Here is a 14,138-nt window from a genome sequence, read left to right on the forward strand (position 1 = left end):
CAGCCAGTCAGTCAGAGTACCTACGTAAGCAGCAGTGTAGCCAGCCAGAGCCAGTCAGACAGCCAGCCATCCAGTCAGCCAGTCAGCCAGTCAGTCAGCCAGTCAGTCAGTCAGTCAGTACCAGCCAGTCAGCAGCCAGTGTCAGTCAGTCAGAGTCAGCCAGCCATCCAGTCAGTCAGTCAGTCAGTCAGTCAGCCAGTCAGTCAGTCAGAGGTACCTACGTAAGCAGCAGTGTAGAAGGAGAGAGACAGCCAGCCATCCAGTCAGTCAGTCAGTCAGCCAGTCAGTCAGCCAGCCAGTCAGTCAGTCAGTCAGTACCTACGTCAGCAGCAGTCAGAAGTCAGTCAGTCAGAGGTACCTACGTAAGTGCAGCTGCTCCAGAGAAGACCTCCAGTCAGTCCGAGTCGTTCAGTCAGACAGTCAGTCTCCAACCTCCTCAATCCAGTCAGTCAGTCACCTGCACACACACCACACAGTCACAGCCTGTCAGTCACACACCACACACACACACACACACACACAGTCAGTCAGCACAGACAGTCAGTCAGCCTGTCAGTCAGACAGACACACACACACAGTCACCACAGCCAGCCAGTCAGTCAGCCTGTAGAGACCAGTCAGTAGAAGGTCAATATGTCACTCATTCAGCCTGTCAGTCCTCCAGGTCTCAGTCAGAGGTACCTACTCCTAGCTTTTATTATACCGAGACAGCCAGATCTATCTACTGATAACAAATGTTTATTTTGGGACTGTTCTTATGTCAGAAGATGCTGGAGTCCCAGCCCCTATCCCCTAACACCCAGCCCAGACAGTCATCTCTCACCCAGTCAGAGGTACCCACCCCAGCCCTATACCCAGGAGAGACCCCACCCATCCAGCCCTCAGTCAGCCAGACACCCAGCCCTCATACCCAGCCCTATACCCCCGTAAGCAGCCAGTGTAGAAGTCTCTATACCCCAGCCCTAACCCCAGCCCTATACCACAGCCCTATACCCAGCCCTATACCCAGCCCTATACCCCATCTCTACCCCCCAGCCCTATACCCAGCCCTCTACCCCAGCCCTATACCCCAGCACTATACCCAGCCCTATACCCCACCCTATACCCCAGCCCTATACCACAGCCCTATACCCAGCCCTATACCCAGCCTCTATACCCAGCCCTATACCCCAACCCTATACCCCAGCCCTATACCCAGCCCTATACCCCAGCCCATACCCCAGCCCTATACCCAGCATCCCTATACCCAGCCCTAGTTCCCCCCATCCCTATACCCCATCCCTATACCCCAGCCCTATACCCAGCCCTATACCCCATCCCTATACCCAGCCCTATACCCCAGCCCTATACCCCAGCCCTATACCCATCCCTATACCATCTTATATAGAAGCCCTATACCCAGCCCCTATCCCCTAACACCCAGCCCTATACCCAGCCCTATACACCATCTCTATACCCCAGCCTAACACCCAGCCCTATACCCCAGCCCTATACCCAGCCCTATACCCCAGCCCTAACACCCAGCCCTATACCCCAGCCCTATACCCCAGCCCTATACCCAGCCCTATACCCCAGCCCTATACCCAGCCCTATACCCCAGCCCTATACTCAATCTCTATACCCCAGCCCTATACCCAGCCCTATACCCCAGCCCTATACCCAGCCCTATACCCCCGCCCTATACCCAGCCCTATACCCAGCCCTATACCCCAGCCCGGACACCCAGCCCCTCTCACCTCCTTGAATCCCTGCTCCAGACTCTTGAACTCCATGATAAAGTCCAGTTCCTGAGTGCGTTGGTTGGACAGCATCACCAGCTTGTGAACCAGCTCATCCACCTGATCGTACAGACCAGCCACAACCTCTACGGCATCTCTGGAGGGACACACAGAGAGAGAGACAGTCCTTTAGACTTCCAGCAGGACAGATAGAGGCAGGCTCCTTTAGACTTCTCTACGGCATCTCTGGAGGGACACACAGAGAGAGACAGTCATTCAGACTTCCAGCAGGACAGATAGAGACAGGTCCTTTAGAAGTCAGTACAGTAGTTCCTCTACGGCATCTCTGAGGACACACACACTTTCAGAGATAGACTCCTTGACTCCAGCAGGACAGATAGAGGCAGACTCCTTTGAAGTCAGTACAGTAGTTCCTCAGTCCAAACAACTTTCCTTGCACAGCTAGAAACTCAAGACGACAGCTAGGATAGACTCTCTTGACTCAGACGACAGCTAGGAAAGACTCTCTGACTCAGAGACAGCTAGGAAAGACTCTCTTGACTCAGACGACAGCTAGGAACTCAGACTCTCTTGACTCAGAGGACAGCTAGGAGAGACTCCTTGACTCAGACGACAGTTAGGAAAGACTCTCTTCACTCAGAGGACTATCTTTCAACAAAATCAAACTTCTGATTTTGAACTGTAGAAGAAAGATGTGATTGTATTGTTGACCGTCCTCTCTGAAGAAAAGTAAATATTCCCCCTCGTGTCTTTAGTTGATGCTAGTCAGAGCCTGTCTGTGGTACTACTGTACACTGTGGTCATCACTGACATGGACTGACAGAGCAGGCTGACATCTCATTGGATAAACCAGTTGAATTGATTGACAAGGGGTGGATGTGTTGATTGAGTTGAGGAATGAGAGATAGAGATTTGATTGGATGAGCTGGTTTGAGTGACAGAGCAGAGTGTGTGTGTGTGTACTCTATCTGCTTCCTTGTCCGTTGTGTGTGTGTGTGTGTGTGTGTGTGTGTGTGTGTGTGTGTGTGTGTGTGTGTGTGTGTGTGTGTGTGTGTGTGTGTGTGTGTGTGTGTGTGTGTGTGTGTGTATCTGTCGTTAAGGAAGCATTAGCTCAGGGCTCCAGCAGCAGACACTGACTGAGTACATTGTGAGGGAAGCCTGGGATGAAGCCCGGGTCCATGACTACAACATGACATCATAACCTCTACTGTAGTCCAGTATTACAGGACACTGCATTGTCCTCACGTTATACTGTACAGCCATACTCTGTTTCCCCTACAGTTAGACCAACTCACACACACACTACAGTTAGACCAACTCACACACACACTACAGTTAGACCAACTATCACACACACTACAGTTAGACCAACTCACACACACACTACAGTTAGACCAACTATCACACACACTACAGTTAGACCAACTCACACACACACTACAGTTAGACCAACTCACACACACACTACAGTTAGACCAACTCACACACACACTACAGTTAGACCAACTATCACACACACTACAGTTAGACCAACTCACACACACACTACAGTTAGACCAACTATCACACACACTACAGTTAGACCAACTCACACACACACTACAGTTAGACCAACTCACACACACACTACAGTTAGACCAACTCACACACACACTACAGTTAGACCAACTCACACACACACTACAGTTAGACCAACTCACACACACACTACACTTAGACCAACTCACACACACACTACAGTTAGACACCCTCACACACACACACTACAGTTAGACCAACTCACACACACACTACAGTTAGACCAACTCACACACACACTACAGTTAGACCAACTCACACACACACTACAGTTAGACCAACTCACACACACACTACAGTTAGACCAACTCACACACACACTACAGTTAGACCAACTCACACACACACTACAGTTAGACCAACTCACACACACACTACAGTTAGACCAACTCACACACACACTACAGTTAGACCAACTCACACACACACTACAGTTAGACCAACTCACACACACACTACAGTTAGACCAACTCACACACACACTACAGTTAGACCAACTCACACACACTACAGTTAGACCAACTCACACACACACAACAGTTAGACCAACTCACACACACACTACAGTTAGACCAACTCACACACACACTACAGTTAGACCAACTCACACACACACTACAGTTAGACCAACTCACACACACACAACAGTTAGACCAACTCACACACACACTACAGTTAGACCACTACAGTTACTCACACACACTACAGTTAGACCAACTCACACACACACTACAGTTAGACCAACTCACACACACACTACAGTTAGACCAACTCACACACACACTACAGTTAGACCAACTCACACACACACTACAGTTAGACCAACTCACACACACACTACAGTTAGACCAACTCACACACACTACAGTTAGACCAACTCACACACACACACTACAGTTAGACCCACTCACACACACACTACAGTTAGACCAACTCACACACACACTACAGTTAGACCAACTCACACACACACTACAGTTAGACCAACTCACACACACACTACAGTTAGACCAACTCACACACACACTACAGTTAGACCAACTCACACACACACTACAGTTAGACCAACTCACACACACACTACAGTTAGACCAACTCACACACACACTACAGTTAGACCAACTCACACACACACACACACTACAGTTAGACCAACTCACACACACACTACAGTTAGACCAACTCACACACACACTACAGTTAGACCAACTCACACACACACTACAGTTAGACCAACTCACACACACACTACAGTTAGACCAACTCACACACACACTACAGTTAGACCAACTCACACACACACTACAGTTAGACCAACTCACACACACACACACACACACACACACACACACACACACACACACACACACACACACACACACACACACACACACACACACACACACACACAACACACACACACACACACTACAGTTAGACCAACTCACACACACACACTACAGTTAGACCAACTCACACACACACCAGTTAGACCAACTCACACACACACACTACAGTTAGACCAACTCACACACACACCAGTTAGACCAACTCACACACACACCAGTTAGACCAACTCACACACACACCAGTTAGACCAACTCACACACACACCAGTTAGACCAACTCACACACATAACAGTTAGACCAACTCACACACACACCAGTTAGACCAACTCACACACACACCAGTTAGACCAACTCACACACACACACAACAGTTAGACCAACTCACACACACACATAACAGTTAGACCAACTCACACACACATAGGGCTGGGTGTTTCTATTGGATAACCTCCTTTTAACTGAGGACAGTCACACACTCTGCAGGTAGACTAGTGGATAGAGTGGAGGGGAGGCAGGTAGACTAGTGGTTAGAGTGGAGGGGCGGCAGGTAGACTAGTGGTTAGAGTGGAGGGACGGGAGGTAGACTAGTGGTTAGAGTGGAGGTGAGGCAGGTAGACTAGTGGTTAGAGTGTTGGACTAGTAACCAGCAGGTAGACTAGTGGTTAGAGCGTTGGGCCAGTAACCAGCAGGTAGTCTAGTGGTTAGAGCGTTGGACTAGTAACCAGCAGGTAGACTAGTGGTTAGAGTGTTGGACTAGTAACCAGCAGGAAGCCTAGTGGTTAGAGAGTTGGACTAGTAACCAGCAGGTAGCCTAACCCACTGTTCCCCTGAACAAGGCAGTTAACCCACTGTTCCCCTGAACGAGGCAGTTAACCCACTGTTCCCCTGAACAAGGCAGTTAACCCACTGTTCCCCTGAACAAGGCAGTTAACCCACTGTTCCCCTGAACAAGGCAGTTAACCCACTGTTCCCCTGAACAAGGCAGTTAACCCACTGTTCCCCTGAACAAGGCAGTTAACCCACTGTTCCCCTGAACAAGGCAGTTAACCCACTGTTATAATGAACAAGACAGTTAACTCACTGTTATAATGAACAAGACAGTTAACCCACTGTTCCCCTGAACAAGGCAGTTAACTCACTGTTCCCCTGAACAAGGCAGTTAACCCACTGTTATAATGAACAAGACAGTTAACTCACTGTTCCCCTGAACAAGGCAGTTAACCCACTGTTCCCCTGAACAAGGCAGTTAACCCACTGTTCCCCTGAACAAGGCAGTTAACCCACTGTTCCCCTGAACAATGCAGTTAACCCACTGTTCCCCTGAACAAGGCAGTTAACCCACTGTTCCCTGAACGAGGCAGTTAACCCACTGTTCCCCTGAACGAGGCAGTTAACCCACTGTTCCCTGAACGAGGCAGTTAACCCACTGTTCCCCTGAACGAGGCAGTTAAGCCACTGTTCCCCTGAACAAGGCAGTTAACCCACTGTTCCCTGAACGAGGCAGTTAACCCACTGTTCCCCTGAACGAGGCAGTTAACCCACTGTTCCCCTGAACGAGGCAGTTAACCCACTGTTCCCTGAACGAGGCAGTTAACTCACTGTTCCCCTGAACGAGGCAGTTAACTCACTGTTCCCCTGAACAAGGCAGTTAACCCACTGTTCCCCAGAACGAGGCAGTTAACCCACTGTTCCCTGAACGAGGCAGTTAACTCACTGTTCCCCTGAACGAGGCAGTTAACTCACTGTTCCCCTGAACGAGGCAGTTAACCCACTGTTCCCCTGAACGAGGCAGTTAACCCACTGTTCCCCAGAACGAGGCAGTTAACCCACTGTTCCCCAGAACGAGGCAGTTAACCCACTGTTCCCCTGAACGAGGCAGTTAACCCACTGTTCCCCAGAACGAGGCAGTTAACCCACTGTTCCCCTGAACGAGGCAGTTAACCCACTGTTCCCCTGAACGAGGCAGTTAACCCACTGTTCCCCTGAACGAGGCAGTTAACCCACTGTTCCCCTGAACGAGGCAGTTAACCCACTGTTCCCCAGAACGAGGCAGTTAACCCACTGTTACCCGGTGCACCGAAGACGTGGATGTCGATTAAGGCAGCCCCCCACCTCTCTGATTCAGAGGGGTTTGGGTTAAATTCGGAAGAGTCATTTCAGTTGAATGGATTCTAGATACCCCCTTTCCTGTCTGAACACACCATGTCTGTCCCCTGCTGACAGAGAGAGGACACACACAACACACACCATGTCTGTCCCCTGCTGACAGAGACAGGACACACACAACACACACCATGTCTGTCCCCTGCTGACAGAGAGAGGACACACACCATGTCTGTCCCCTGCTGACAGAGACAGGACACACACAACACACACCATGTCTGCCCCCTGCTGACAGAGACAGGACACACACAACACACCCATGTCTGTCCCCTGCTGACAGAGACAGGACACAAATCAAATCAAATCAAATTTATTTATATAGCCCTTCGTACATCAGCTGATATCTCAAAGTGCTGTACAGAAACCCAGCCTAAAACCCCAAACAGCAAACAATGCAGGTGTAAAAGCACGGTGGCTAGGAAAAACTCCCTAGAAAGGCCAAAACCTAGGAAGAAACCTAGAGAGGAACCGGGCTATGTGGGGTGGCCAGTCCTCTTCTGGCTGTGCCGGGTAGAGATTATAACAGAACATGACCAAGATGTTCAAATGTTCATAAATGACCAGCATGGTCGAATAATAATAAGGCAGAACAGTTGAAACTGGAGCAGCAGCACAGTCAGGTGGACTGGGGACAGCAAGGAGCCTTCATGTCAGGTAGTCCTGGGGCACGGTCCTAGGGCTCAGGTCAGTTGAAACTGGAGCAGGAGCATGGCCAGGTGGACTGGGGACAGCAAGGAGTCCTCATGTCAGGTAGTCCTGGGACATGGTCCTAGGGCTCAGGTCCTCCGAGAGAAGAAAGAAAGAGAGAAGGAGAGAATTAGAGAACGCACACTTAGATTCACACAGGACACCGAATAGGACAGGAGAAGTACTCCAGATATAACAAACTGACCCTAGCCCCCCGACACATAAACTACTGCAGCATAAATACTGGAGGCTGAGACAGGAGGGGTCAGGAGACACTGTGGCCCCATCCGAGGACACCCCGGACAGGGCCAAACAGGAAGGATATAACCCCACCCACTTTGCCAAAGCACATCCCCCACACCACTAGAGGGATATCTTCAACCACCAACTTACCATCCTGAGACAAGGCCGAGTATAGCCCACAAAGATCTCCGCCACGGCAACCCAAGGGGGGCAACCCAGACAGGCCGACCACAACAGTGAATCAACCCACCCAGGTGACGCACCCCCCCAGGGACGGCACGAGAGAGCCCCAGCAAGCCAGTGACTCAGCCCCGTAACAGGGTTAGAGGCAGAGAATCCCAGTGGAAAGAGGGGAACCGGCCAGGCAGAGACAGCAAGGGCGGTTCGTTGCTCCAGAGCCTTTCCGTTCACCTTCCCACTCCTGGGCCAGACTACACTCAATCATATGACCCACTGAAGAGATGAGTCTTCAGTAAAGACTTAAAGGTTGAGACCGAGTTTGCGTCTCTGACATGGGTAGGCAGACCGTTCCATAAAAATGGAGCTCTATAGGAGAAAGCCCTGCCTCCAGCTGTTTGCTTAGAAATTCTAGGGACAATTAGGAGGCCTGCGTCTTGTGACCGTAGCGTACGTGTAGGTATGTACGGCAGGACCAAATCAGAGAGGTAGGTAGGAGCAAGCCCATGTAATGCTTTGTAGGTTAGCAGTAAAACCTTGAAATCAGCCCTTGCTTTGACAGGAAGCCAGTGTAGAGAGGCTAGCACTGGAGTAATATGATCAAATTTTTTGGTTCTAGTCAGGATTCTAGCAGCCGTATTTAGCACTAACTGAAGTTTATTTAGTGCTTTATCCGGGTAGCCGGAAAATAGAGCATTGCAGTAGTCTAACCTAGAAGTGACAAAAGCATGGATTAATTTTTCTGCATCATTTTTGGACAGAAAGTTTCTGATTTTTGCAATGTTACGTAGATGGAAAAAAGCTGTCCTCGAAATGGTCTTGATATGTTCTTCAAAAGAGAGATCAGGGTCCAGAGTAACGCCGAGGTCCTTCACAGTTTTATTTGAGACGACTGTACAACCATTAAGATTAATTGTCAGATTCAACAGAAGATCTCTTTGTTTCTTGGGACCTAGAACAAGCATCTCTGTTTTGTCCGAGTTTAATAGTAGAAAGTTTGCAGCCATCCACTTCCTTATGTCTGAAACACATGCTTCTAGCGAGGGCAATTTTGGGGCTTCACCATGTTTCATTGAAATGTACAGCTGTGTGTCATCCGCATAGCAGTGAAAGTTTACATTATGTTTTCGAATAACATCCCCAAGAGGTAAAATATATAGTGAAAACAATAGTGGTCCTAAAACAGAACCTTGAGGAACACCGAAATGTACAGTTGATTTGTCAGAGGACAAACCATTCACAGAGACAAACTGATATCTTTCCGACAGATAAGATCTAAACCAGGCCAGAACTTGTCCGTGTAGACCAATTTGGGTTTCCAATCTCTCCAAAAGAATGTGGTGATCGATGGTATCAAAAGCAGCACTAAGGTCTAGGAGCACGAGGACAGATGCAGAGCTCGGTCCGATGCCATTAAAATGTCATTTACCACCTTCACAAGTGCCGTCTCAGTGCTATGATGGGGTCTAAAACCAGACTGAAGCATTTCGTATACATTGTTTGTCTTCAGGAAGGCAGTGAGTTGTTGCGCAACAGCCTTCTCTAAAATCTTTGAGAGGAATGGAAGATTCGATATAGGCCGATAGTTTTTTATATTTTCTGGGTCAAGGTTTGGCTTTTTCAAGAGAGGCTTTATTACTGCCACTTTTAGTGAGTTTGGTACACATCCAGTGGATAGAGAGCCGTTTATTATGTTCAACATAGGAGGGCCAAGCACAGGAAGCAGCTCTTTCAGTAGTTTAGTTGGAATAGGGTCCAGTATACAGCTTGAAGGTTTAGAGGCCATGATTATTTTCATCATTGTGTCAAGAGATATAGTACTAAAACACTTGAGCGTCTCTCTTGATCCTAGGTCCTGGCAGAGTTGTGCAGACTCAGGACAACTGAGGTTTGGAGGAATACGCAGGTTTAAAGAGGAGTCCGTAATTTGCTTTCTAATAATCATAATCTTTTCCTCAAAGAAGTTCATGAATTTATCACTGCTAAAGTGAAAGTCATCCTCTCTTGGGGAATGCTGCTTTTAGTTAGCTTTGCCACAGTATCAAAAAGGAATTTCGGATTGTTCTTATTTTCCTCAATTAAGTTAGAAAAATAGGACGATCGAGCAGCAGTAAGGGCTCTTCGGTACTGCACGGTACCGTCCTTCCAAGCTAGTCGGAAGACTTCCAGTTTGGTGTGGCGCCATTTCCGTTCCAATTTTCTGAAGCTTGCTTCAGAGCTCGGGTATTTTCTGTGTACCAGGGAGCTAGTTTCTTATGAGACATTTTTTTAGTTTTTAGGGGTGCAACTGCATCTAGGTATTGCGCAAGGTTAAATTGAGATCCTCAGTTAGGTGGTTAACGGATTTTTGTCCTCTGGCGTCCTTGGGTAGGCAGAGGGAGTCTGGAAGGGCATCAAGGAATCTTTGTGTTGTCTGTGAATTTATAGCACGACTTTTGATGTTCCTTGGTTGGGGTCTGAGCAGATTATTTGTTGCAATTGCAAACGTAATAAAATGGTGGTCCGATAGTCCAGGATTATGAGGAAAACATTAAGATCCACAACATTTATTCCATGGGACAAAACTAGGTCCAGCGTATGACTGTGACAGTGAGTGGGTCCAGAGACATGTTGGACAAAACCCACTGAGTCGATGATGGCTCCAAAAGCCTTTTGGAGTGGGTCTGTGGACTTTTCCATGTGAATATTAAAGTCACCAAAGATTAGAATATTATCTGCAATGACTACAAGGTCTGATAGGAATTCAGGGAACTCAGTGAGAAACGCTGTATATGGCCCAGGAGGCCTGTAAACAGTAGCTATAAAAAGTGATTGAGTAGGCTGCATAGATTTCATGACTAGAAGCTCAAAAGACGAAAACGTCATTTTTTTTTTTGTAAATTGAAATTTGCTATCATAAATGTTAGCAACACCTCCGCCTTTGCGGGATGCACGGGGGATATGGTCACTAGTGTAGCCAGGAGGTGAGGCCTCATTTAACACAGTAAATTCATCAGGCTTAAGCCATGTTTCAGTCAGGCCAATCACATCAAGATTATGATCAGTGATTAGTTCATTGACTATAACTGCCTTGGAAGTAAGGGATCTAACATTAAGTAGCCCTATTTTGAGATGTGAGGTATCATGATCTCTTTCAGTAATGACAGGAATGGAGGTGGTCTTTATCCTAGTGAGATTGCTAAGGCGAACACCGCCATGTTTAGTTTTGCCCAACCTAGGTCGAGGCACAGACACGGTCTCAATGGTGATAGCTGAGCTGACTACACTGACTATGCTAGTGGCAGACTCCACTATGCTGGCAGGCTGGCTAATAGCCTGCTGCCTGGCCTGCACCCTATTTCATTGTGGAGCTAGAGGAGTTAGAGCCCTGTCTATGTTGGCAGATAAGATGAGAGCACCCCTCCAGCTAGGATGGAGTCCGTCACTCCTCAGCAGGTCAGGCTTGGTCCTGTTTGTGGGTGAGTCCCAGAAAGAGGGCCAATTATCTACAAATTCTATCTTTGGGAGGGGCAGAAAACAGTTTTCAACCAGCGATTGAGTTGTGAGACTCTGCTGTAGAGCTCATCACTCCCTAACTGGGAGGGGGCCAGAGACAATTACTCGATGCCGACACATCTTTCTAGCTGATATGCACGCAGAAGCTATGTTGCGCTTGGTGATCTCTGACTGTTTCATCCTAACATCGTTGGTGCCGACGTGGATAACAATATCTCTATACTCTCTACACTCGCCAGTTTTAGCTTTAGCCAGCACCATCTTCAGATTAGCCTTAACGCCGGTAGCCCTGCCCCCCGGGTAAACAGTGTATGATCGCTGGATGATTCGCTTTAAGTCTAATACTGCGGGTAATGGAGTCGCCAATGACTAGAGTTTTCAATTTGTCAGAGCTAACACACAACACACACCATGTCTGTCCCCTGCTGACAGAGACAGGACACACACAACACACACCATGTCTGCCCCCTGCTGACAGAGACAGGACAGACACAACACACACCATGTCTGCCCCCTGCTGACAGAGACAGGACACACACAACACACACCATGTCTGCCCCCTGCTGACAGAGACAGGACAGACACAACACACACCATGTCTGCCCCTGCTGACAGAGACAGGACAGACACAACACACACCATGTCTGCCCCCTGCTGACAGAGACAGGACAGACACAACACACACCATGTCTGTCCCCTGCTGACAGAGACAGGACACACACAACACACACCATGTCTGTCCCCTGCTGACAGAGAGAGGACACACACCATGTCTGTCCCCTGCTGACAGAGACAGGACACACACAACACACACCATGTCTGCCCCCTGCTGACAGAGACAGGACACACACAACACACGACAAAATCTATCAAATCAAACCAACTATCATAGTGGTTCAGCAGTCGTCCCAGTTAGACTGAATTGGTGTAGAATGACTTGACTGTCATGTTGCCCCAGCAACGGTAGAACCAGTGTGGTGCTGCCCTAGCAACAGGCTGGCCGGCAGGGGTTCTGTTGTCATGCTAATGTCTGGCGGCATGCCGACTGGACCAGGTTGTCAATCACTATCGCTTTGTCCAGGAAGAGGGAAGGACGGGGTTAGGAAGGCATCTTCCTGAACTGTCACAACTCAGACAGACAGATAGCGGGGTTTGGTTTGGTCTGATCTGATAGGCTGAGCCAGGGAGGGTGGGAGGGAGTTGTTCACAGCCTCAAAAGGAGACTGTGCGAATCATAAACAATGCAAGGCGCAGAAACACCCACAGTGAGGGGTCCCGTCAGTCTGCTGACGAAGGATCAACAGTTCAGAATGAGGCTGGATCTCTGTGTGTCTCCTCAGTAGGGGATCAACGGTCTGGATCTCTGTGTGTCTCCTCAGTAGGGGATCAACGGTCTGGATCTCTGTGTGTCTCCTCAGTAGGGGATCAACGGTCTGGATCTCTGTGTGTCTCCTCAGTAGGGGATCAACGGTCTGGATCTCTGTGTGTCTCCTCAGTAGGGGATCAACGGTCTGGATCTCTGTGTGTCTCCTCAGTAGGGGATCAACGGTCTGGATCTCTGTGTGTCTCCTCAGTAGGGGATCAACGGTCTGGATCTCTGTGTGTCTCCTCAGTAGGGGATCAACGGTCTGGATCTCTGTGTGTCTCCTCAGTAGGGGATCAACGGTCTGGATCTCTGTGTGTCTCCTCAGTAGGGGATCAACGGTCTGGATCTCAGTGAGTCTGGATCTCTGTGTGTCTCCTCAGTAGGGGATCAACGGTTCAGAATGAGTCTGGATCTCTGTGTGTCTCCTCAGTAGGGGATCAACGGTCTGGATCTCTGTGTGTCTCCTCAGTAGGGGATCAACGGTTCAGAATGAGGCTGGATCTCTGTGTGTCTCCTCAGTAGGGGATCAACGGTCTGGATCTCTGTGTGTCTCCTCAGTAGGGGATCAACGGTCTGGATCTCTGTGTGTCTCCTCAGTAGGGGATCAACGGTCTGGATCTCTGTGTGTCTCCTCTCAACGGTCTGGATCTCTGTGTGTCTCCTCAGTAGGGGATCAACGGTCTCTCTGTCTGATCTCTGTGTGTCTCCTCAGTAGGGGATCAACGGTCTGGATCTCTGTGTGTCTCCTCTCCTCAGTCTCCTCAGTACCAGATCAACGGTCAGGATCTCTGTGTGTCTCCTCAGTAGGGGATCAACGGTCTGGATCTCTGTGTGTCTCCTCAGTACCAGATCAACTGTGGTCTCCTCTGGATCTCTGTCTCCTCAGTGTCTCTGTGTGTCTCCTCAGTAGGGGATCAACGGTCTGGATCTCTGTGTGTCTCCTCAGTAGGGGATCTCTGTGTGTCTCCTTCAGCTGACCAGAACCAACCTGGATCTCTGTGTGTCTCCTCAGTAGGGGATCAACGGTCTGATCTCTGTGTGTCTCCTTCAGCTGACCAGAACCAGGACAAGAGAGAAGTCTCCTCTAGGAGATCACTGAGAGTCTGGATCTCTGTGTGTCTCCTCAGCTGACCTGTGAACCAGAACAGAACAGGTCTCTCTGTTGTCACTTCTCCTTCAGCTGACCAGAACCAGACCAGGTCTCTCTGTTGTCACTTCTCCTTCAGCTGACCAGAACCAGAACAAGTCCCTCAGTCTCTCTGTTGTCACTTCTCCTTCAGCTGACCAGAACCAGAACCAGGTCTCTCTGTTGTCACTTCTCCTTCAGCTGACCAGAACCA

The 14,138-nt window shown here is 49.0% G+C and overlaps 1 protein-coding gene across 1 annotated transcript in view; it reads right to left on the reverse strand.

The window, feature by feature from the left end:
• Positions 1-420: 420 nt before the first annotated feature.
• The window catches only part of LOC127921840 (pleckstrin homology domain-containing family G member 4B-like), a 56,614-nt gene continuing 42,896 nt past the window's right edge, over positions 421-14,138 (reverse strand). The window contains exons 15-16 of the mRNA XM_052505427.1: positions 1,732-1,875; positions 421-448 (exon numbers count right to left, since the gene is read on the reverse strand). Of these exons, the coding sequence (XP_052361387.1) occupies positions 421-448; positions 1,732-1,875 (172 nt within the window). The remainder of the gene's footprint in view (positions 449-1,731; positions 1,876-14,138) is intronic.

This window comes from Oncorhynchus keta, unplaced genomic scaffold, assembly GCF_023373465.1.
Source record: "Oncorhynchus keta strain PuntledgeMale-10-30-2019 unplaced genomic scaffold, Oket_V2 Un_contig_23837_pilon_pilon, whole genome shotgun sequence".
In the NCBI taxonomy this organism is placed as follows: Eukaryota; Metazoa; Chordata; class Actinopteri; order Salmoniformes; family Salmonidae; genus Oncorhynchus; species Oncorhynchus keta.